Here is a 26,703-nt window from a genome sequence, read left to right as displayed (position 1 = left end):
GTCCAGGGAATAAGTTCATCTGAAATAAAAGCAGAGTGCATTACAACATAGTAAAAAAAGTTCAGGGCTACACGACATCGCTCATGAATAAACCAAATACCTACTGAGTGCAACGAGGCCACTTTCCCTTCCTCTGGGCATCGGGATTCTCCTCCATCGCTGCCTTCGCTCGGCGCACACGCTCAAGCTTCTTCTCCCTCTCCGCCCTGTACGCAGCAACACGCCTCCTTTCCTCCTCTTCCTTATGCTCCTTTTCTATAGCCTCCTGTCTGCGTCTCTGCTCAAACCTCTCCTTAACCTCCGCATCCCACTCCTTCAGGCCTTCTAGATGCTGCTTGTCCGACTCCTTGATCTCAGTGTCAATCCACTGCTCAAAGTCACACAGTGGTGGAACGGTCTGCAAGAAAAACAAATTATTACAAAACAAATAAATAAGCAATACTTAATATCACAAGAAAATTAATTAACACACAATAAAAATTCCTCACAATCGATGCACGGCGCTGTTGCTTTGTAGGTTCCCATGCATAATTGGGACACATTCCAGTACCTCTGTCTATATGTTTCCTCATCTTCAGAGATGTCTACCTTGCAAGGATCACCACAAAAGCACATTGGCTCGAGGAACACCTTCAGGGAGAGGCTTTAGGTCGTAGGGATTTGCCCTCTGGCGACCATAGCTACAATTGAAAGAATTTAGTCATATTAACGGAGAACCAAACCTAAACCTAGGGTTTTCTATTTGTTGCACAAATAATGAATAAACATTGGGATTACCTTGGAATACGAGCTTTACCACGCCTTGGCATCCTAACATTACGTAGAAAAAAAATCAATCCAAAGTACCTTGCAACGAATGTAAAGCTACTAACACTAAATCACCATACCTCCCAAATAAGCTTTTCATTACAAACCCTAAGCAAATTTGAATCCCAACAAACACAAAATTTAACTCAATGATTATAAACCAGAACATATACAACAACAACAACAACAATCATACATTTGGGTCATTCAATCATTTGAACCACCATACATTGCACGAATGACATGAACATGAACCAAACCTATAATGCCAAGTTAAAAAACAACCGAATCTAAATGGATGAAATGAAAGAGGAGAAAGAGGAGTACCTTGACAAAATGTTCTAGTCATAAAAAATTGAAATGTAATGACCAACAAATAACTAAAATACATACTAACCCTAATGACCAACAAATAACTAACCCTAATGACACCTACAATAAACAAAGAACCCTAATGACCAAAATAACTAGAAACCAAACTAACCTAACATGTTCAGCACATAAAACAGTTAAACAACAATGCACTCAATCAATCCTAAGCCATACATTTTGCAAATGCAAATACACATATACCAAAACACCATACACCCATGATTCCACATGATTAGAGACAATGCAAGCACATCTACGCGGATAGATTGGAGGAGGGGAGGGACCATTACCTCGAGGAAGCTTCGGGAGACGAGATCCGGGCACCTAGGGTCGCATTTGGGGGTTAGAGTTTCGTGGGGGCCGTGGGGGGATTTGGGAGACAGAGAGCCGGCGGTTTCAGAATGGAGGGAGGAAGAAGAAGGGGGCCGCGGCACAGCTTCAAGAGACCAGACATCGGCGTTGAGTCGGGCCGCGCCGAGTCTGGTGGCTCGGCGTTAAGTGACCCCGCGCCGAGCTATTGGGCCACGAAGCGTTGTTGGGCCGCCTGGGCCGCGCGCCGGATGGTGCCTATATCTCGGCGCGTAGTCCCACTGCGCCGAGGTTCGGCCTGTGGCGTTGGCTAACACGACGGCGACGTGTCGGACCCCATGCGCCACCGTGTCGCCGTCGACCGGGGCCGTCCGTAACGTGGCAAGACCTCGGCGTCGTGTCAGTCGACGCCGACCCTCATACCTCGGCGTCATGTTCTAAGACGTCTAAAAATAGTCTATTTTCAGCAAACGTTTTGGTATAGGTCTTTTATAAAAAATATTTTCAAAAGAGACCAAAATACAAAAATTTCACGACGGGCTAGCCTGGGTTGCTGCGGTTCGGCAACGCAACGTTAAGTCGTGCCCTGCTCCTAGTCAACGAAGATTATGGTCTTTGTTTTACGATTCTGTTATAAACTTTGCTGTCTGTTTACTTTTGGATAAAAGATCGAGTATAAAGTCATTATTGTTCACTGAAGTCTTGTTCACTGAAGTATCATCCTAATAAACTTCATTGAACTTCTCTAAAGGGGTAATTAGTCATACTGTTATCTTCTTCATCTCCTTTATTCCCATTAGTATCGTAATTCTTATCTATTTTTAGCTTTCTATTATACCAGCAGTGAACGTGCGGAAATCATTTCATAAACAATCTTGTTTTCTCAGTCGCTCGTCTGTAGTAGGCGTGCCTCGTTTGTAAGGGTAGCTTTTGTAGTTTCTCTTGTTGTTCCCCTCTTCTACCTGATATACTCTTTAAGGCTGTATTTCCATTACAATCAATGGAAATGGAGAGATCCTCGGTTGTAAAAAAAAACATAAACAATCGGTAAGTTAATGCAATTTTCTAAATCATTTTTTATATATCCTATAAAAAAATTATCGAAAAACTATTAAACAAATTCTCTTCCTTCCTGACTCTCGGGTCGTCCCGTCCGTGGGGCGACAGGGGCGGCGCCCCCACCTGCACCGTTGCCTGTCCTCCCCCTCCCTTCCATCTCCTCCCTTGCCGCTGCTCGAGCTCGTCGGCGAGTGCCCGTGCGGCGGCGGGCCCTACACCTTCTTCCCCCTAGCTCTCTTCCCTCTCTCTCTCTCGTTCTTGGCCTGGCCGGAGATGGTGTGGCCGCATAGGCTAGGGTCCGATCCGCGTGGGGAATGGCTAGATCCATGCTCCTCCTTCACGGATCTGCGCACTCTTTCGTCCCCTGGTGTAGGTCGAAGGCTGGCGCAGGTGCCGCCTGCGGCTTGCAGTGGTTGAGGCGGCGGGGTCGGCTTGGGGATGGGGGCGACGCCCACGGTGGTGGGCCACTCGCACCCGGAGGCGGCTGTCGGTGGTTGGCAGCGTCGGGTGCGGGTGCCAGGGCCGGCCACCGCCGCTCCGTCTACCGGCTCGTGGTTCATTGTCGTCCTCCGCAGCGGGTGGCGGAAATTTTGGTAGCGCGGAGTGAGGAGGGTTTGGGGGAAGGAAGGGGAAGAGTGCATAGGGAGGGAGGAGCAGGCGCCAGGCGGGAAGGGACGGAGATGGACAGGTTGTGGATTTTTTTTTTCTTTCCCCTGGGAGTGAAGCCAAGTGTGAACAGGAGAGGTCTTGATTGCGTGGCTTTTTATCCTTGGCTTGTGCACGTGGACCCAGCCCCAGGTCCAGGATAGTGGAAGCGGAACCGCGACACGACGAGGTACGCCACGCGCGACTCGAGCGCAACCAACAACTGGCGGCGGTCTGGCGGCGCGGCCGTCCAAGCTATCTGTGGAAGTGTGAATACGGAAGAGGCACACTCAATTGAAAAAGAAAAAGAAAAAGAAAAAGAAAAGAAAACTGCGGGATCGCGGGCGGCCGGTGGCCGGCACATGGGAACGCAAGCGTACCGCATCCATTGCTGTTTGTTCTGTCTTTCCCCCCACCCCCGCGTTAATTCGTGCTAGTGCACTCAAAATCAAAAGGGGAAAAATCACTCTTCTAGCTTGAGTGATCAGTTTAGGGTCCAACAAATAACGACGACTCCTCTAAGTACATCCGTGTGCCAAGGATCTACCAGTAAAGTTCTAAATGGAGTAAACGGCATGGATTTGGCCTAAAGTAATCAAGAATTGGACGGTAGCTGCTCATGTTTAGTTTAGGGCCAACTTGACGATTTGACTGAACTGTGTCAGGTAGCCTGGCAGTTGGATGGACGGACCAATGAAGCGGCCGCCGTGCGGGGTGCACGCACAGAAAAACGGGGAAAAAAATTATGCGACCGTGCCGCATAGGACTTTTCCTGCGGCATGCTACATCTGGATGTATGGCATGCTGGCTGCACCAGATGTTGGTTAGTTGTCACCAGCCATGATTAGAAACTAGTAATAGGCCGCGCGCCATCGCACGTGTAAATGGGCACAGGAAACGAAGAATATACAGATTACAATATAAGTAAATAATGTAGGTAATCTCAGTGTTACTTGAATACAAAGGGACGTGCTTACATATATGGTACGAAACAAACAGACAGTGTAGAGCATTCGTATTTACATATGTTTACAACATAATCTACGGAGAGACAGTAGTGTCTAAAAGGTTTTAAACAGGCTGATATGTTTTCTTCGAGATTGGTCAAGTAGCCGTTGCTGCCAGAAACAAGGGTGTTTATCATCAGCACTGAGCCATCTTCCAAGAGTGTTCTGTTTGTAGAATAAAGAACTAAGCACCTACAGGGCTGCTCGTCCAGAAAATACCTAAGGTTGAACCCCAGGGCGGCCTATGGGCGCCGTCGGGTCGTCGTCGGCGACCCGGACCCCGACGAAGATGAGGCTGGCGCCGGCAAGCACCCCGGCGAAGCTGAGAAGCAAGGCGAAGCCGCCGGTGGAGCTGACGCCCACGCTGACAGCGATCACTGTGACGGCGAGGCCGGTGGCCGTCAACCCGCTGCCCGGAGCAGCCATCGGCGGTGTTGCAGAGTAGTCACTGAGCACCTGCACCTGAACAAGGCAAGCAACAGGGAAAAGAAAAAGAAAAAGAAAAAGAGTTAACAAGAATCAGGGAGCGAGGATGAGGCGGGTAGGTAAGCAAAGAGTTTGCTCAGAGAGCCGGGATTCGCAAGGGCGTTCCCAGCGGCGGTCCGCATGGATCACCGTTAGTTACCCAAGTTGGTGGTGGCCGTGAGGTCGCGTGGCACGAAGCCGACGCCGCCGGTGTCGTTGCTCCTGTATCCTTGTGTTGGGCCACGAATCATGATGTCGTTTTATAGGACGCCAACAGTTATGATCCAATGCGAGGCACTTGTTTAAGTTGTTGGGGACAATTGTTTACGTTGTTGTTTTGGGGAATTGCTTGGGAGTTTCCTTCTGCAGTTACGGCCGCTTTTTTTCCCTACATGTACCGGTTTCATTTTTCCTTGGCCCGGTTTTGAGGTCCGGAATGGGGACGTGTTCTTGTGCCGGTTGCCAACATGAAGCTTCAACGAAGCTTCTTAGCGTCCCCAACTTGGCCAGCCCGCCGCGATTGCTAGGAATTGGGAACTCCTCATCACTGAGTCCCCGACGTCGATTTCTGCAATTTCTTTCCTCACATTGTAAACAAGCAAGAATTAACACGGGCTCTGTTCATTTCATCGCCGCGCATTGCGCATTCGTGGTGTACTACTACACGATCGATCGTGTATATCCGCTTGGAGCTCTCTTTCCGCTTTTTGAGCATTCTTTTTTTTCTAAAGAACTTTTTTTTGCCAACAAAAGAGATACGTACAGCTTCTAAAGCTAACTGGCTTCTTTTGGACCAAGAGACACGAGTTGGGTCAGGCGTCGGGAGGCAGGCGCGAGGGGAGGACGTGGTAGAGCAGCAGCGCCTGGAGCGACTTGAGGTTGCGCGGCTCCAGCAGGAAGCGCTTGAACTCCGGGTCGAGGTCCCGCTCCAGCGCCTCGTTCCGCGGCGCGAACATGGTGACGTTGTGCTTCCCGACGGCGTCCTCCAGCGTGTGCAGGAGCAGCGCCTTCTCCCCCAGCTCCGCCAGCTCCGTGTAGTGCGAGTCCAGCAGCGCCACCAGCACGGAGTTGGAGTTGACCCCGAACGCGAACAGCAGGGCTGCCAGGACGCCTCCCACGCCGGACTCCGCCGCCACGTCTTCCGTAGGCATACGTGCCTGACAGTGCGCCTCGCACGCGGCAGTCGTAGAAAATGGCATGGATGCGGAAGAGATGAATATGTAATGGCAAATCTCCGAATAGGTTAATTATAATAGCGTTTATCAAAACTTGGAGAATTGTAATGGCCTATATCAAAATAACCTTTTTATTTATAGGGGACCCCCAACGGTCTTGAACTGGACCAAGTACGGTGCGCCGCTCCAGAATTAGTTAGGGTGGCTACGCCGTTGGCGACGTGGCCATCATGGGAGCCCCGACGCGGCGGCCACGGTCAACGTGGAATAGTGGAATACATGAATCGAGACCGGCATGTGAGTTCGCTTCAGGTTAGACTTTGGCGTGTGCGGCACGCGCCGGCGTAGCACTGGTACGCATGTACGGGCTGCCCAGTCAGATGGATGGATGGTCCGTGGTCGGTCCACAAAGTTATTTTTAGAAAAAAGAATTTTTATTCAACTATTCCAGCCTCTGCATAAATTATGCACTTAGACTGTCTCCAACGGTAAGAACGCAAACACGAGACCTATTTCATGATTTGAGTCATGTACAGGGAAAGGGTCACGCCCCCAAAAACTTCCTTCTCCAACAGCGAAGACTCCCGTCCGGTGCCGCTTGCTCCTCCGTCTTCGTCTTCCCCGCGGCCGGCCACCGAGCTGCGAGATCCGGCGCGAAGAACAGCGATGCCTCCACTGAAGAACAACGATGCTGCAAAGAACGAACATAAAAGACAACGCACGAACCGAAGAACAAATAGAGAACGGCGGACACAAAATCAACCAAAAATAGGTCAAATCACAATGATTCGTTCCCAAACTTTGCACCGGCCATCACAAGGAAGTTGTCGAGCTACTCCTAGAAGATCATGGCTCAAACCAACCTCAATCTCTGAGAAAAACTGATCATGGCCAAGAACACGAAAAAGTCCCCAAAAAGAAAATTCAAAATTCAAGCTGAATTCGTGAGGGATTTGGAGGGGGATCATATCAAAGATGTTCCCCAAGGTCCTAGCAACATTTTCCCTCAACCAATTCCACGAGATTGGGGCTCAAACACGAAGAACAAAAAATCCCCCAAAAAGGGCTCCGAAAATAGAAAAAAGAAAAACACACAGGAATCAAAGATTTAGCACGAAATTAGACAACAAGCACAGCTAAATCACGAAGGCATCATCTTTAAAAGATGAGGACTAGCCTCCTCCCTTCACCCACCCACTAAAATGAAGAAATCAAGAGAAAAGAGCCCGAAGGTGAGCGACGGGAGCCAGAGCGCTCCCAGATCCGGCGAGGCAGCCAAGCCGGCGGCTCCGGAGGTGCTCCCACGACGCCGCCCGACTCTCTCTCCCCGCCTTGCCGTCGTCGTCGGGCCCCCCTCGCCGGTGAGCTCCCTACCCTGCGCGGTCACGCCGGACTCCCGCTCCCGCCTTACCTCCTTCACGCCGTCGCGCCGCAGAGATATGGGCTGAGGAGAGAGAAGGACGTTTTTTTGCGTTTCCTTTGGGCTAGTAGCCAAAATGCGTCGTGTGGATGGGTCACCCGTTGGAGCCGGTATTTAATAGGCAAAGCACTGTGTGAGACTCATTTTTGGGTTTAGGTAGCTTCGTTGGAGTCAGTCTTAACCATCCCTTGTTACAAGTCTGTGGCAGAACCGCCTAATTTAATGCCTCACAGGAGTGCTTGTATTCCATTAGACACTAAGCACTCGAGGGCGAACACTAAATTACTCGATTCCGTCGGGCACACCCCAGGGAAGAACCCAAAACTCCACATTTTTGCCATCAGGATCACAAATGAGAGAATAAAGCTTACATCATTCGTAACCATTTCTTACATCACTTTTAATACAACATCAGAGTATAATATTTATTAATATAACAGCGGAATGAAATCATGTTATCAGAGTTATAAACAATTTCATTGAACAGCGAAATAGAAACATGTGAACAGAGTTACAGCGGAAATAAACCTCTATTAATGACATGATGAAGTATTGATATATAGACTACGACAACAGATTATGAAACTTTCGTTTATAAAAGTATTTGGTGAGAGTTATAAATAAAAACTACGATTGCAGCGTAAAGGAAATCCTCTCTGAGCCCACCAGGAGGAATCCACACACAAGAGTCAGCTTTAGCATCCACCTGTCACCTGCAATAGGGGGAATAAAACCCTGAGTACTCAATTGTACTCAGCAAGACCTACCCGATAGGAGAAAAGAAAAGACTCCAAGGATATGCAAGGCTATCTGGTTTGTGGGTTGCATTTGCAGAAAGCATTACTAAACGTGCGTCCTTATATTTGATTTTTATTAATAGCCGCATTGGTTCATTAACTAACCATTCTATGTAAGCACCTGTGCTACTTTCAAGCAGGTGGTAAGCAATTAGATTTCCTTTGTCCATCTTCCATCCTTCATCTTTCAGCTCTTACTACGATGTTAAACCGTAGACAAGCCGTACCGGATAGCCCGGTGATTCGTGAATCAATGCCCCCAGCTGGGTACCCCAAAAACACATGCCCCGCTTGTACCCCAGGCACAAGCAAGACCAACCCATCACTCTCCTGTCCCGGGTGTCCAGGTCCCCATCCAAACTGGGACTCCAAGCCCCTGCCCCTGAGTCCCGGACTCAGCGCGGTGCAAGGACCTCCTCCACCAAAAACAAACCTTGACAGTCGGTCCGGAAAGAGCCGGATCCGCGACAAGAGAGCAACAAGTCTTCCAAGCGCCCATATACAAGTATGTGCTCGGGATAAAAAGTCTGTGACCTACCTAGAGTCATATGCAACGACCGGTCCTTAACCGACCAGACAGGGAAACACAGTGTAACCAAGCTATGACCCGCCTCCGCGGCGACACAACTTCTTACACCCACCAATACCCAAACCACATCCCTGCCCGGTCATCATTTTCCTTTCCACCATTTTATATATTCCAGGTGATAATCATATAGTAACATATTTCCTATATCTCGCGAGTGACAGGTAATCACTCGACTTCTACCGGAGTCCTGTAGCATAGTAATCTACATGATCCTGTCATACTAGTAAGACTCATAGGATGAAGATATATATATATGCAGGTGGGTTTCATTCAACTCCTTAAAACTTAAAGCACAACTATAATTTAAACTGCAGAAAGTAGGGGTTATGCACCGGGGCTTGCCTGGGAAAAAAATATAATCAGAAGTTAGCTTTCCATCGTGGCGACATGATCTCCAAAAGCACCATTCCTTCAGCAACTCCCGACGACTCCGTGATCCACCGACGTACCTATATGCTATGCATGCGATAAAATGCAAAGATGGAATTAATCAACTAAAATCGTGACTCGTATAAATACGCTTTACGCCGCTCAAGTTAACGAGCTAGATCTAACGACGACCGTACTTAGGCTACATACCCATGTTATCAAATAAGACGTTATTTCCCAACACTGTTTTTAGTTATATAAACCAAGGTGTTTCTTTATTCGCAATAGGACATTATTATTTAGCTAGCAACTAATTATTCTAGAGCTACAAATTATGGTGAGCAGCTAATATTGCTAGGAACCTACTGTAAAGATTTCAGATCCAATATTATTACCAATTTACCATAACACTTCCTACAAGTTTATATTTTTATAATATTAGGCATTCTAAATCAATTAGAGCAAGCCTAGAACCATCTTAAAACTAGGTGAACAATTTATACCAACAAGTAGATACTGATTTTTATAAACCTAATAAAATTAGTTTCATAATTTTTGGATCACTACACAGATTTATTTTGATTTTTCAATTTTGCCTTATAAGCGAATTTAGAAATTGCTTAAGAAAAGAAATAAAGAGTCCAGCAATACCAGTAGGCCCGAGGCCCAGGCGGCAGCTCAGACGCACAGCAGCGGGTGGCCCACAGGCGCGCGCGACAGGTCGGCCCAGCGTAGCGCGGCGTGGCCCAGCCAGAGCATGCGGCGGGCGCGGCCCACAGAGCGGTCGCCGGCAAGCCGGCCCAGCGAGGCGCGCGCGGCCCAACAGACCGGCCCAAGCGCGGCCTGCCCCAAACCAGTCAGGCGACTTTCGCAAAAATGTCCCTGCGTTTCTCGAAACTAACCCGCAGGACACAAGCACTATTTACTCGTGTCACGTATTTTGCACCGGGGACCCTGCACAAAGTTTTGCCTTGGATTATTACCCTTCTTCTTCTTTCGATTCAGAGCAGAGGCAGAGGGGCGACCGGCTCCGACCGAATCCCGTCAGTGGCCCGACGACAAGGCGGCACAGGACAACACCGGGCCCAGCCACGACGTCTGGCACTTGCAGGCGAACACGGCAGGCGGCAGCGACGCACACAGAGGCGGAGCAGCAACGTGGACCCGAGCATGGACGGCGCTCCAGGCGCAGCATGGAGCTCGCGCACGGAAGAGGCACGCAGACACGACCGTGCACGGCCTAACCGCGGCACGGACCATAGAGAAGCACGGCACGGTGGCCTGGCAGGCAGAGCTGCGCGAGGCAAGCAGAGGAGGGCGGCGCTACGGTCGTGACGGCGCGGGTCCCGGCGGGGCAGCAGGTACCGCAGTGGCTCGGCGCGTGGCACGGAACTCGCGTGCATGGGAGAGGGCAGGCACTGGCGGGCAGCCATGGCGGGACGCTGCGGCATGGCTGAGCGCGGGCGGCCGAGGAGCGGGGAGGAGCTTCGCGGCTCGGCACGGGCAGCGAGGACAGGACCCCGTTCGGCAAGGGCGCACAGGGCTCGGCGCGGGACGGCGCGGCGAGGACGATGCAGAGTCGCGTGCGGAGGTCGATGAGGCACCCGGGTGCAGCGGCACTCGCGCGCGGTCACGCGGGTAGGGGCGCGGACGCCGGCGAGGCGCTGCGGCTGCGGTCGCCGCCTAGACAGGTGCTCGGCTCGGAAAAGCAACGAAGACGGAGGGGGAAGGAGAGGGGTGACGTTGCGGGCACACGAGCACGGAAGCCGGGGCACCGAACGCTGGGAAGGCAAAGGAGAGGACGCCGGTGCCGACAGCTTGCGTGCGCGGTGGAGTTGCGCATGGGCTTGGCGCGAGTAGTGCGGCCAGCAGCGCGAAGGGAGGAGCTAGGAGAGCGGCGAAGCTGCGCGCAGGACGGGGCTTGCTCGCGGGGAGGGCTGGTACCGGCGATGCGAGGCGAGGTGCTGCAGGAATGGTGCCGGCGCGCGGTAAGCAGCATCGAGAGGAGTTGGGATGCCCGGGGCAAAGAAAGAAAGAAAGAGAGAGAAACACGCTGCCGACACGAAGTGACCCGATTTGACTTTGCCCTGGCGCGACGTGGCCTGAAACGGACAGCAGGACAGCGGCAGAGCGTGACCCAATAATCCGCTAGCCTTACTATTCTATGCAGCCAGTATTTTATATAGCGCAGACTAGTACAACTTTGCACCAGAGACTGAGTACAAGAAGCTAGCTAGAGTAGGCAATACAATAAAAATAGGTCCCGGCGATTGTGCACATGCTGGACGTAGCTAGTTGGAGGCTTGGAGCTCAGCTAGGCAGATGCAGAGAATACAACTGTTCTAGTAAAGACAGACATGGACAACACTGAGGCAGGCAAGGTCAGAGACAAGACAGGGACGTGAGAACTCATGAATCGGAGTTTTATTTCGCCGGCCACGGAGACAGCAGAGGCAGCACGACGTGGTTGCATGTGTGCATGCACTTGCTTTATGTAACTTACATATACCTATATCTCTATATACCTACATACATATATATATATATATATATATATATATATATATATATAGGGAGAGGCTATTCAGCAGCCGGCTACAAAATAAGTTATTCTGTAGCCACCTCTATTTACCATAATTTTATATACTAATTTACCATAATATCAATACATATTTACGATAGTTGGGTTACTATAACACATGGGAATATTTACCATAACGTTATCGTAACTCAAAGTGGCTACAGAATAAGTTATTCTGCAGCCAGCTACAGGATAGTAGTTCTATATATAACGTTATTTTACTATGTTATTTTACGAGATTATAGTAACTCCTTACTAAGTGGTTTAATATAACGTTATGGTAAATATCCCCATGTGTTATAGTAACCCAACTATCGTAAATATGTATTTATATTATGGTAAATTAGTATATAAAATTATAGTAAATGGAGGTGGCTACAGAATAACTTATTTTGTAGCCAGCTACTGAATAGCCTCTCCCTATATATATATATATATATATATATATATATATATATATATATATATATATATATAACGGTTTACTAATTTACACAAATTGTAACGTCTAGGCGCAGGAAAAATTCTTAGCAAAGCTCGAATTTAAATTTGAATCAAACGCTATATATATGTATATCGTTCTATTTATTAATGGATTTTATTTGATTTATACAAGTTGCTTTTCATACTTAATTTAACAGAACAACCTTTCGCTAGCATCGTCGTCGACAAATCCTAAATATCTTTACGTACTGAGTATTTTAACGTGGCCGTTTATTTGAGTCCGCAAAATTAAGTCGCACAGGATTCACTCATCACGTCAAGTACGCTTTAAATCAAAAATTCGAGAAACTCGTTTCAAAAATTTTACTTAGGCCTAAATCGTGGTGCTAAACGAGTTCGTAACACTAGGGGTGTTACAACCAACCCCCCTTAAAAAGAATCTCGTCCCGAGATTCGAAGCAAGAACCAGAAGGGGAAAACACGATTACATTTCATAGATCAGAGATTACACGACTTCGAATACTACACCACACGGGGATCTAGGGATACATGATTAAGAGCAACTTGGTACAACCGAGACTTAATCCAGAAATCGAGATAGACGAGGATAATGGAGAAACAACAAGATAATGATTATCCAAAACATGGCGTAGCACCAACAGATCCAGAAACAATCGACGGAGAAGTAAAACATCGTGCACCCTAAGATTGACTACCCAAAAAGGGATATTGAACTTCTTCGACGAATCGGATCCTTCCTCCTTCTCAGATCACACTATCACCTCAGACTGCCGAACCTAGCTTCACAACGATAACTAAATTTCATAGCTCTGCTGGGAATGCGAGAGGAATGGGGGTGAAGAAGAAGAGCAAGGACCAAGGGTATTTATAGAGGCGAACGGAGAGGGAAAAGCAACACCGACGGCAGATGCAGCGGGGATGGGATGCACATATGGTTCATGCTATGGAGATAAGATCGAAAACATGGTGTGCTTCCCGCGCGAGCGGTGGAGGGGGAAATAAAGAAGAGTAGAGGGGGTCCGCTCGATGATGCAGGCGTGCGGACGACCATGTTCACAAAAGAAGAAAAGGGGGAGGGGAAGGGGGGTCCGGTACGGGGAACGACGGTGCGGGGCAGAGAGCCGACTGGACGCCAGGAAAGGAAAAGTGCACAATGCACAAGGACGACGAGCACAGCACGATGTCGCGGTCACGCAAAAACGGGACGATAATGGACCCGACATCGACGGTGTTCACAGGGCACGCAGCAAAATAACCCGGCATGCGTAGCACGGTCAACTAAGCACAGGGCTTGGGACAAAACGTCCACTCTGACTTTTGCAACTACTCCCGACTATCCACTGCTGACCTTCCTTGACCACATCCGTCTTTTCTGTAAACCCAGATCATGTCATACTTCCTTTCTCCAAACCATCTCCTTTTTACCTTGAAAGACTCTTTTGCATCCCCATTATGGATTTCCCATTTGAACACTCGAACATTTTCAAGGAGAAAACTTTAAAACAAAACAGTACAACGGTGTAACTTGGTAACGGTACTTGGTCAACAACCTCGATACCAGCGCGTGCCGAGCAGCATCACCAGGTGACAGCTGTTCCACAGGGAGCCCTCGGTTTCGTCGCGGCACCATAAGCTTTTAACCAGGCACTATTACCAACTTACACGCCATGAAGGCGGTGGGGTCATAGACCACAGAGTAAGGGGGTATCGCAAGGGAAAAATTCAAACAACAAAGGTTCCCTTTGCAACAAGGGACAAGGAATTCAAATCCAACGGCGGATTTGTTTTAAAGAGATTCAAGTGTTCTGTTGGGACACCACAATTAGTTGATACAATGTCCAATAACATCCAATCACGGCTGATCTGCTTGGCATCTAAATGGCAACTTCTCTTATAACCACTTGATATCACCCATGAAACTCTTAAGCACACCTAACGAAGGTAGATGAACGCAATAAACACAGTGAATAAATAAAATTCATGTTCCAACGGGCTTATATGGGTACAACGTACAGGCATTCAGGCTCACATTCACGACGTAGCATTCACCTACGGTCGGACGATCTCAACAACTACGGACGACAACAACGGCAAGAGTACCATACGGGGGGGACAACGACAATAAACACTATTACTATGGGTACAGCATCCCAAGGTAACTAATCTACATCTTCGTGGGGCAACGACTGAGCGAGAGGAAGCAAGGGTTCTTCTTCTGACACTTCCGAGGGTGGAGGTGCGGGTGGTGCTATAACACCAGTTCTTCTTATCTCTGGCAGGTGGATAGGGATCCCTTCCAAGATCGGGGCATCCTGCCTTCCAGCGGCCAACGTCCTCCGTTCGGCCCTGGTGACAAGATAGGCCACCCGCAACTGATGAACATGCCGATCTTTGGCTCCCTTTAGAGCTTCCTCCATGGCAGCCTCTCGGCTCTCAGCAGCTGCAGCACTGGCATGCGCTTCGGCGAGCTGCACCTAGAGCATCTGGTTGAAAATCTCGGCTTCCTCGGCGCGCCGAAGGCACGCCCTCAGCTCCAAGGCTTGACGGTCGTACTGCTCATCCAGAGCGAGCAGGTACGTGGTCAAGTGCACCATGGTGGGACTGTCCTCTTGCACATCTTGTCCTTGCATAGCCTCCATGCGGGCCCTCCATGCCCGCCGATTCTTGTCCAAAGGAGGAAAGAACCGCATGGGGGTACGGGCAATGGGTTCTTCATAGATCTGGTAGAGGTACCGCAATGCTTTACGGGCCATAACCTGGTAGGTGTCGACGAAGCGAAACTCGGTTGCGGTCACACTCCAGGCTTCAGTGAGGTCGGGGAACTCTTCACTCTTCCCGATGTAGACGGTAACCTCACATCGCTCGGTGCCATGCTCCTCATACTCCCGGCCCTCATACTCGGGGCGATCATTGACTCCGAGCTTTTGTAGAGTGGCCTGCAGGATTCTAGGAAAACCCTCAACATTCATGCAGTAGGTACTAACCCAGGCTCCTGCCATCTTTGGCGGTGGTTGCAAGGAAGGCTGAGCGAAAAGTTGGCTCAAAGGAAAAGCTAAGCGAGCTAAAGTGCACCGAGTGGTGGTACCAATGGCTAAGTCAGGCTCTACTTATAAAGGCGGAGCGTTCAGTGGTCCTAGCGCGGTTCACTGGGGTTCCCGCGCGAGATCACTACTGCAGATCGACCAAATTCCATGAGTTCGAGGTGAGCGACGTGCGATGCCATTACTAACTAGTACGACTGCAGGGCAAGGGTCCGACAAGAGCGTAGAAAGGGGTATGGGAAGACGTGGGTCACGACCGGCGTGAACCACGGGCGAATGCGAAACATGAAGCCACAGTGTAGACTTAACTCTAGAACAGGAACGAGTTAGTCGTGCACAATACGACATGCGTGACACCTATGGATGGTGTATCTACCAGCAATACGAGCGCTACAATGCACCAACGGAATATGCATGAATGCACGTCCTATGCGTCCTTCCACTGTTGCCAACATATAGGGCAACCATTCTCAGATTTTTGGCACATCGTTCTCTCCCTGTAACTAGCTGATACTATCGGACTATGCTCGAGTCAGTGTACCTGCAGAAAACTTGATCAAGCCTATCTAAGTCAGCAGAGTGCCATCTATCCTGGATACATAACCATAGTAATAGGCTACTTATATAACATCGCATGTAAACGTCCTAACTTTTTGCAACAATGGGTTGTCAATTTTTAGTTTAGAAAAGGTTTTCAAAGCCTTATTTCCTCATTTATGCTCTGATACCACCTGTGGCAGAATCGTCTAATTTAATGCCTCACAGGAGTGCTTGTATTCCATTAGACACTAAGCACTCGAGGGAGAACACTAAATTACTCGATTCCGTCGGGCACACCCCAGGGGAGAACCCGAAACTCCACATTTTTGCCATCAGGATCACAAATGAGAGAATAAAGCTTACATCATTCGTAACCATTTCTTGCATCACTTTTAATACAACATCAGAGTATAATATTTATTAATATAACAGCGGAATGAAATCATGTTATCAGAGTTATAAATAATTTAATTGAACAGCGAAATAGAAACATGTGAATAGAGTTACAGCGGAAATAAACCTCTATTAATGACATGATGAAGTATTGATATATAGACTACGACAACAGATTATGAAACCTTCATTTATAAAAGTATTTGGTGAGAGTTATAAATAAAAACTACGATCGCAGCGTAAAGGAAATCCTCTCTGAGCCCACCAGGAGAAATCCACACACAAGAGTCAGCTTTAGCATCCACCTGTCACCTGCAACAGGGGGAATAAAACCCTGAGTACTTAATTATACTCAGCAAGACCTACCCGATAGGAGAAAAGAAAAGACTCCAAGGATATGCAAGGCTATCTGGTTTGTGGGTTGCATTTGCAGAAAGTATTACTAAATGTGCGTCCTTATATTTGATTTTTATTAATAGCCGCATTGGTTCATTAACTAACCATTCTATGTAAGCACCTGTGCTACTTTCAAGCAGGTGGTAAGCAATCAGATTTCCTTTGTCCATCTTCCATCCTTCATCTTTTAGTTCTTACTACGATGCTAAACCGTAGACAAGCCGTACCGGATAGCCCGGCGATTCGCGAATCAATGCCCCCAGCTGGGTACCCCGAAAACACATGCCCTGCTTGTACCCCAGGCACAAGCAGGACCAACCCATCACTCTCCTGTCCCGGGTGTCCAGGTCCCCGTCCAAACTGGGACTCCAAGCCCCCGCCCGTGAGTCCCAGACTCAGCGCGGTGCAAGGACCTCCTCCACCAAAAACAAACCCTAACAGTCGGTCCGGAAAGAGCCGGATCCGTGACAAGAGAGCAACAAGTCTTCCAAGCGCCCATACACAAGTATGTGCTCGGGATAAAAAGTCTGTGACCTGCCTAGAGTCATATGCAACGATCGGTCCTTAACCAACCAGACAGGGAAACACAGTGTAACCAAGCTATGACCCGCCTCCGCGGCGACACAACTTCTTACACCCACCAATACCCAAACCATATACCTGCCCGGTCACCATTTTCCTTTCCACCATTTTATATATTCCAGGTGATAATCATACAGTAACATATTTCCTATATCTCGCGAGTGACAGGTAATCACTCGACTTCTACCGGAGTCCTATAGCATAGCAATCTACACGATCCTGTCATACTAGTAAGACTCATAGAATGAAGATATATATATATGCAGGTGGGTTTCATTCAACTCCTTAAAACTTAATGCACAACTATAATTTAAACTGCAGAAAGTAGGGGTTATGCACCGGGGCTTGCCTGAGAAAAAAATATAATCAGAAGTTAGCTTTCCATCATGGCGACATGATCTCCAAAAGCACCATTCCTCCAGCAACTCCCGATGACTCCGTGATCCACCGACGTACCTATATGCTATGCATGCGATGAAATGCAAAGATGGAATTAATCAACTGAAATCGTGACTCGTATAAATACGCTTTACGCCGCTCAAGTTAACGAGCTTGATCTAACGACGACCGTACTTAGGCTACATACCCATGTTATCGAATAAGACGTTATTTCCCAACACTGTTTTTAGTTATATAAACCAAGGTGTTTCTTTATTCGCAATAGGACATTATTATTTAGCTAGCAACTAATTATTCTAGAGCTACAAATTATGGTGAGCAGCTAATATTGCTAGGAACCTACTGTAAAGATTTCAGATCCAATATTATTACCAATTTACCATAACACTTCCTACAAGTTTACATTTTTATAATATTAGGCATTCTAAATCAATTAGAGCAAGCCTAGAACCATCTTAAAACTAGGTGAACAATTTATACCAACAAGTAGATACTGATTTTTATAAACCTAATAAAATTAGTTTCATAATTTTTGGATCACTACACAGATTTATTTTGATTTTTCAATTTTGCCTTATAAGCGAATTTAGAAATTGCTTAAGAAAAGAAATAAAGAGTCCAGCAATACCAGCAGGCCCGAGGCCCAGGCGGCAGCTCAGACGCACAGCAGCGGGCGGCCCACAGGCGCGCGCGACAGGTCGGCCCAGCGCCGCACGGCATGGCCCAGCGACCAGGCGTGGCCCAGCCAGAGCATGCGGCGGGCGCGGCCCACAGAGCGGTCGCTGATAAGCCGGCCCAGCGAGGCGCGCGCGGCCCAACAGACCGGCCCAAGCGCGGCCTGCCCCAAACTAGTCAGGCGACTTTCGCAAAAATGTCCTTGCGTTTTCTCAAAACTAACCCGCAGGACACAAGCACTATTTACTCGTGTCACGTATTTTGCACCGGGGACCCTGGACAAAGTTTTGCCTTGGATTATTACCCTTCTTCTTCTTTCGATTCAGAGCAGAGGCAGAGGGGCGACCGGCTCCGACCGAATCTCGTCAGTGGCCCGGCGACAAGGCGGCACAGGACAGCACCGGGCCCAGCCACGACGTCTGGCGCTTGCAGGCGAACACGGCAGGCGGCAGCGGCGCACACGGAGGCGGAGCAGCAACGTGGACCCGAGCATGGACGGCGCTCCAGGCGCAGCATGGAGCTCGCGCACGGAAGAGGCACGCGGACACGACCGTGCACGACCTGACCGTGGCACAGACCACGGAGAAGCACGGCATGGTGGCCTGGCAGGCAGAGCTGCGCGAGGCAAGCAGAGGAGGGCGGCGCTGTGGTCGTGACGGTGCGGGTCCCGGCGGGGCAGCTGGTACCGCGGCGGCTCGGCGCGTGGCACGGAACTCGCGTGCACGGGAGAGGGCAGGCACCGGCGGGCAGCCATGGCGGGACGCTGCGGCATGGCTGAGCGCGGGCGGCCGAGGAGCGGGGAGGAGCTTCGCGGCTCGGCACGGGCAGCGAGGACAGGACCCCGTTCGGCAAGGGCGCACAGGGCTCGGCACGGGACGGCGCGGCGAGGACGATGCAGAGCCGCGTGCGGAGGTCGACGAGGCGCCCGGGTGCAGCGGCACTCGCGCGCGGTCACGCGGGTAGGGGCGCGGACGCCGGCGAGGCACTGTGGCCACGGTCGCCGCCTAGACGGGTGCTCGGCTCGGAAAAGCAACGAAGACGGAGGGGGAAGGAGAGGGGTGACGTTGCGGGCACACGGGCACGGAAGCCGGGGCACCGAACGCTGGGAAGGCAAAGGAGAGGACGCCGGTGCCGACAGCTTGTGTGCGCGGTGGAGTTGCGCACGGGCTCGGCGCGAGTAGTGCGGCCAGCAGCGCGAAGGGAGGAGCTAGGAGAGCGGCGAAGCTGCGCGCGGGACGGGGCTCGCTCGCGGGGAGGGCTGGTACCGGCGATGCGAGGCGAGGTGCTGCGGGAATGGTGCCGGCGCGCGGTAAGCAGTAGCGAGAGGAGTTGGGATGCCCGGGGCAAAGAAAGAAAGAAAGAGAGAGAAACACGCTGCCGACACGAAGTGACCCGATTTGACTTTGCCCTGGCGCGACGTGGCCTGAAACGGACAGCAGGACAGCGGCGGAGCGTGACCCAATAATCCGCTAGCCTTACTATTCTACGCAGCCAATATTTTATATAGCGCAGACTAGTACAACTTTGCACCAGAGACTGAGTACAAGAAGCTAGCTAGAGTAGGCAATACAATAAAAATAGGTCCCGACGATTGTGCACATGCTGGACGTAGCTAGTTGGAGGCTTGGAGCTCAGCTAGGCAGATGCAGAGAATACAACTGTTCTAGTAAAGACAGACAGGGACAACACTGAGGCAGGCAAGGTCAGAGACAAGACAGGGACGTGAGAACTCATGAATCGGAGTTTTATTTCGCCGGCCACGGAGACAGCAGAGGCAGCACGACGTGGTTGCATGTGTGCATGCACTTGCTTTATGTAACTTACATATACCTATATCTCTATATACGTACATACATACATACATACATATATATATATATATATATATATATATATATATATATATATATATATATATATATATATATATATATATATATATAACGGTTACTAATTTACACAAATTGTAACGCCTAGGCGCAGAAAAAATTCTTAGCAAAGCTCCAATTTAAATTTGAATCAAACGCTATATATATGTATATCGTTCTATTTATTAATGGATTTTATTTGATTTATACAAGTTGCTTTTCATACTTAATTTAACAGAACAACCTTTCGCTAGCATCATCGTCGACAAATCCTAAATATCTTTACGTACTGAGTATTTTAACGTGGCCGTTTATTTGAGTCCGCAAAATTAAGTCGCACAGGATTCACTCATCACGTCAAGTACGCTTTAAATCAAAAATTCGAGAAACTCGTTTCAAAAATTTTACTTAGACCTAAATCGTGGTGCTAAACGAGTTCGTAACACCAGGGGTGTTACAAAGTCCAGCCTCTGACTAAAAGAAACAAGCTCTCAAAGAGTAGACAACACAAAGAAAAAACTCATGCACCAAACTAAGCACTAAGTCTATTAGAAGACAACCAACCAACGGACTGATTATAGGTCAATTGGTTAGGTTTTCTTATGGTGGAACCTACCACCCGGATTTAAGTCCGACTTGGCACAAGTGCTCTCATTTTCATGAATTTATTTTAGAATTTAACGGCGTTACGCTTTTAGTGGGCGACGTCCCCGTCGACAGCAGCGGGACGCCTATGGTAACTTCATGAATCTCAAGATCTGCCGGCTCAGTCCTTCTGAGGTGTTTATAGAAGTAGAGTTTGCGTACATGTGGTCATAGGGGTGTGAGTGTACGTGCGTGTTGTGGACGCCTACGTTGTGCTGTGTAATTCTAAAACACAAAACAACCAATCATGCTTGGCGAAGATCTCCACTGATGCAGTCTCTAACATACGATATGCCCACTTTAGAGTTGACTTGTTGTTTTCCTTCTGAAGGATAGACCAAAAGCGTGTCCAATATGTGACCCTAAAAATAACCTGCAAGTAAGAATAAATCCCATTTTTGTCAAAAATCACATAATTTTGGTTGAACAAAATAGAGCAATAATTGCACTTCTCACACACAAACTTGGGATCACAATTTAGAGTCTACTTGTCTTTGTCAAGTCCAGAAAAATCTTGTTTGTATTGACTTGTTTTAAATTATTGTAATATATAAGCTCTTAATTGATTAGTTTTATTCTTATTTATGGATGACCTACAATAGTATAGTGTATAATATGTGAACACAAACTATTTGAAATAAAAATAAATTGAATAGAAAGAAACTGCAAAAAGAAAAGAAAACAAAAAAAAGTGATATTTAGTTCCGATTGGTTATACTAACCGGGACTGGAGGTGGCAGCCCACGGATTCAGCCTTGAGACCCCTTTAATCCCGGTTGGTATAAATAACCAGGACTAAATGACCCCTTCAATCCTAGTTGGGAGCCCAGGGCCTTTAGTCCCGGCCGAGACGGCAACCAGTCGCGAAAGCAACTCCGTTGCAACGACACATGAGGAGGACATGTTAGATTGATCTCTAACCTAACTGGACCCAACGGCCTAGTTGGGCCTTTAATTTGCGCCCTGATCGGGGGTGCCCAGCCCACCATGGCTGGAGGGCCCCTGTCACCTTGCACTATAAAAAGAGGTGGGGGCCAACGGCTCTAATCACGAGGTTGACCTGAGCCGACCTCCCCACTGACAAAACCTAAACCCGATCTAAGTGAGGGTCGCAGCCAGTGACGGGAAGTACCTCCGTCACAGCACTGCACCGCCGTCATCTTCACCGTCAGCATTGCATCTCCGACTCGTCTTCATCGACCGTCGCTGCCGTAGCGCAAACGTCGACCCCATGGCGGACACAAGCGGATCTTCTTCCACTGTGGTCTTAGGTCTGACACAACCGTCTTCTACCTCTCCCTTCTCTCTAGTTCTACATGCATTAGGAAGTTCTACGTCTCTTATACCGAATAGAATCACCCTATGGCTAGATCTATGATCCATTTGATCCTACAGAATTAACATTGGTATCAGAGACATCGGTTTCCAGGATCTTAGATCTAGAACGAGTAAACCGATTAAAAAAAGGAAAAAAGTAGATTAGATCCAGTGCGGGTCTAAGAAAAGAAAGGAGGGTTTTGGCCAACAAAGGGTTCGGTTGAACCCTAACTTCGATCCTTTTGGATCTGAGAAAAGTAGGGGTCTCGGAAGAAAGCCGAACCCTAACCTAATTGGGTTAAAGAAAGGAGGGTTTCGGTTGAACCCTAACCTTAACGGGGAAGAAAAACAGTAAAACCCTAACCCTAACTTCGATCCCTAATCCCCAAATCGGTTGAATCCGAACAAACGAAGAAAATCCAAAGGGGGAAGAAGGGGAAAGGGGTGGCCTACCTCACCGCTGCGTAGCACAGCTGTCACGCCGGCGCGCGGGGAAAAGAAGACCGAGCCGGGGGCGTAGCTCACTGGTCTCTGGCCAAAGGGGTGCCGCAGCTAGGCTGCTCGACGGCGGCGGGCTCACCCACTGGGGAGCACGCACACCGGTGAGGGGGCCAGCGATGGTGCCAGTGCTCCACCGATTCGTCGCTTGAGTCACTCGGTGGCTACTGTTGCTTCACTGAGGAAAGAAAGAAGAGAGAGAGAGAGCAAAGAGCAGAATGAGCGATAGGGTTTCAAGGCACCGCGGCGGTCATGGTTTTGATCCTGTGATGCGCGCGAACGACCGTCGGATCGGCGCGAATGGCCGAGATGGATTGGGTCGTTTCGCGGCCCAGGCGGGGGCGCGCGGAAGTGTGGCTTTGGCGGCCCAGGCCTAGGTTGCGGCCTGGGTGCGGCCTACGCGCGCGCCGAGCGGTGGGCCGAGCCGGCTTTTGCCAGTTTTGGGCCAAAACAGTAAAGAATGAGCCCATTTTCGTTTTTTCTTTTTTTCCAGAAAATTGAAAATAGAAATTGGCTCAAAAGAAAATAGAAAAGAGGATTTTCCTGTGGGTAAAATTCATCAAATTGAATTATTTTCCGCTGCGTATGTAAAGATGTTATTTTCATTATTAAATTCAAACCAAAGGGAGAATTTAATTTTTTAAAATAGATATGTTTTAATTGATCATAATATTGTTATTATTTTGACCAACGTTGATTAATGGCAATATTATGATGTTTTGTCTTGCATTAATTCTATTTCTGCCCAACGGTGATATAGAATTAGTGTAGAGAACAATTGTATATTTTAATTTTGACCAACGTTAGAACTAAGACATGCAATTGTTATTGTTATTATTTATGTTCTCACACTATTTGAATTGTGTTTTTAGGCGGATACAACTTGATGAGTTGTATCAAAGAGATCCCCACTCTAAAAGGTGATAACTACATTGAGTGGAAGAAAAAGATTGACCTGGCTTTCATCCTCGCTGAGGTGGACTGGGTAGTCACCATACCGTGTCCCACAGAGCCTGTGGCACCGATGCGGGAGACAAATGAGGCTGATGTCGCCTAGGCAACTAGAGAGAGGGATTTTGCATCCCAAAGAATATCCTATGACCTTGAGCATAGGAAATGGGTCACTGCCAACAAGAAGTGTTTGGCTATGATAAAGAACACGATTGAGCCTGCAATTGTGGGCTCAATCCTAGAGTGTGACACCGTAACTGAGTATCTCAAAAGAATAAAGAGTCAGTTCACTGGCTCTTCAAGACATATGCTACCCAGCTGATAAAGCAGCTGGTGACAGAGAGATACTCAGGCAATGGTGGCATAAGAGAGCACATACTAAGGATGAGCCATTTGGCATCCAAGCTAAAACCAATGGATCTGGCTCTCAAGGATGAGTTCCTTATCCATTTGGTTTTTGCTTCCTTGCCAAAAGAGTTTGACACTTTTGTTGTCAACTATAACATACAACCCAAAAAATGGGACATGGAGAGGCTCATGGCTATGTGTGTGTAAGAGGAGGAGAGAATGAAAGCTGCCAATGGTGGCACTATCAATTATCTGAAAGATAACAAGAAAAAGAATACTAATGCTAACTTCTCCTCAAAGTCAAAGGGAAAGGGTCCCATGCTGCATCAGCCTCAGCAAAACAAGTTCACAGTAGAGAAAGATCAGTGTCTCCACTCAAGAAGATGGGACATTATAAGAAAGATTGTCCCGATTACCTAAAGATGATCATGGCAAAGAATGGTGAGAATATTATTACGTTCATAAATGAATCCTTGTATGTACAGTATTCGAAATCTACTTGGTGGATTGACTCAGGTGCAACTGTTCATGTTGCTAATTCTTTATAGGGATTCCGTTCGACGAGGACTACGCAAAGAAGCGAAAGACACGTTAAAGTCGTAAATGGAGTCCAAGTAGAAGTTGAAGCCGTTGACGATCTTTCTCTAGAGCTAGCTGATGGTTTCAAACTTATACTTAGAGATGTTCTTTATGTTCCCTCATTACAGAGGAACTTGATTAGTGTGTCATGTTTGGACAATGATGGTTATGATTGCCATTTTAGAAATGGTAAATGTAAGATAACATTTAATGATGCATGTGTTGGTCTTGCTATCTTACAGAATGAGCTTTATTTGTTATCACTATGTGATAATGTGAATGTTGTATGTGATGATGGGAACGTTGCGTGCGACAATGTGAATGTATCCTCGTCTACGGATGTAAACAGAAAATGAAAGAGAGCTCACGATGCGTTGTAGAAATTATGGCAGTGTCGTTTAGGCCATATTTCGAGGGGGAGAATAGAAAGACTAGTTAAGAATGATATTCTTCCTCCATTAGAGCTCTCAGATTTAGAACAATGCAGAGATTGCATAAAAGGAAAGTATGTAAAGAAAATTAAGAAAGATGTTAAACGAAGCACAGGAATTCTATAGATTATTCACATAGACATCTGTGATCCATTTCCTATAAAGTGTGTGGATGGTTATGATTCATTCATAACATTCATAGATGATTACTCCCGTTATGGCTATATTTATCCAATCAAAGAAAGAACAGAAGCATTGGATAAATTTAAGATATTTAAGGCAGAAGTTGAAAACCAACACAATTTAAAGATTAAGATAGTCAGGTCCGACTGTGGGGAGGAGTACTATGGTCGGCATACCCCATATGGCCAAGTTCCTAAACCTTTTGCAAGGTTTTTATAGGAGAATGGCATAGTTGCCCAGTATTCAACACCGGACGAACCTCAACAGAATGGAGTAGCTGAAAGACGCAACCGTACCCTGATGGATATGGTGCGCAGTATGATAAGTTACTCCACCTTACCTTTGAGTATGTGGATGGAGGCGTTAAAAACCGCCATTCATATTCTTAATAGAGTACCAAGTAAGTCGGTGCCCAAAACACCATATGAGTTGTGGACAGGAAGAGTACCCTCACTAATCCACTTACGTGTGTGGGGGAGCCCTGCTGAGGCTAAAGTATTTAACCCAAACATTAAGAAGCTAGATCCCAAAATAGTAAGTTATCATTTCATTGGCTATCTAGAAAAGTCAAAAGGTTTTCGTTTCTACTGTCCAGATAGACATACAAAATTTGTGGAAATAAGACATGTTGTCTTCCTAGATGATGAAATGATGAGGGGGAGCATGGTAGCTCGAGAAATTGACTTTGAAGAGAAGCGGGTGTATGCACCCACTCCGATGATTCATGAGCTATTTTTCTCACTACCAGTTGTCGCTGCACCGACAGTGCAAGACACTATGGTGTCAGCACCTGTTGTTATCCCGCCTGTGGCAACAATGAATGATGATGAGGAACCTGTTCTTCAGGATCCTATAGAACCTATTGTCACAAATGAGGGGGAGCAACAACAGCCTCAAACAGAAGATGTGCCAAATATGGAGGCCCCTAGAAGGTCTCAAAGAGTTAGAAAATCAGCTATTCCTGCTGATTATGAAGTGTACAACACTGAGGAATTTCAAATGGAGGATGATCCCACCTCATTTGAAGAAGCCATGAGAAGTGATCATTCATCAAAGTGTCTTGAGGACATGGAAGATGAAATGAAATCTACGAATGCCAATAAAGTTCAGAATTTAGAGATAATTCCTAAATGAGCCAAAACAGTAGGCTGTAAATGGGTCTACAAAACAAAACTTGACTCTCAAGGGAATATAGAGAGATATAAAGCCCGGCTTGTGGCAAAAGGCTTTACGTAAAGAGAAGGGATTGATTACAATGAGACCTTTTCTCCAGTCTCATGTAAGGATTCCTTTAGAATCATAATGACATTAGTGGCATATTATGATTTAGAATTATATCAGATGGATATAAAGACGACATTTCTCAACGGAGACTTGGAGGAAAATGTTTACATGGTACAACCAAAAGGTTTTTTCATGAAAGAAAAAGAACGAATGAGATGTCGCCTAAAGAAATCCATTTATGGATTAAAACAAGCTTCAAGACAGTGGTACTTGAAGTTTGATCAGACAATAAAGAATTTTGAGTTTAAAGAGAATGTAGAGGACAATTGTGTCTATACAAAGTTTAAGAATGGGAAGTTTATCTTCCTTGTCCTGTATGTGGATGATATCTTACTTGCTTGTAGTGATGTCAGTCTACTACTGGAGACAAAGAAGTTTTTGTCCTCAAAATTTGATATGAAAGATCTTGGTGAAGCTTCGTTCGTTCTAGGGATCGAGATTCACCGAGATAGAAGTAAAGAGGTATTAGGACTGTCACAAAAGGCATACATTGAAAAGATCTTAAAGAAATTC

The 26,703-nt window shown here is 47.6% G+C and overlaps 1 protein-coding gene across 1 annotated transcript; it reads right to left on the bottom strand.

Moving 5' to 3' along the window:
- Positions 1-5,476: 5,476 nt before the first annotated feature.
- On the bottom strand, positions 5,477-5,863 carry LOC136469072 (fasciclin-like arabinogalactan protein 17). The gene has a single exon (XM_066467403.1). The coding sequence runs from the start codon at positions 5,861-5,863 to the stop codon at positions 5,477-5,479; it is 387 nt and encodes a 128-aa protein (XP_066323500.1).
- Positions 5,864-26,703: the final 20,840 nt, after the last annotated feature.

Source organism: Miscanthus floridulus, chromosome 8 (genome assembly GCF_019320115.1).
Source record: "Miscanthus floridulus cultivar M001 chromosome 8, ASM1932011v1, whole genome shotgun sequence".
Taxonomy (NCBI): Eukaryota; Viridiplantae; Streptophyta; class Magnoliopsida; order Poales; family Poaceae; genus Miscanthus; species Miscanthus floridulus.
The sequence above is the reverse complement of the archived record's forward strand: the minus strand, read 5'-3'. Positions and strand labels throughout refer to the sequence as shown.

What these genes read in the sequence shown, in the direction of transcription:
- LOC136469072 (XM_066467403.1), bottom strand. Translation starts at nt 5,863, where the DNA reads ATGCCATTTTCTACGACTGCCGCGTGCGAGGCGCACTGTCAGGCACGT.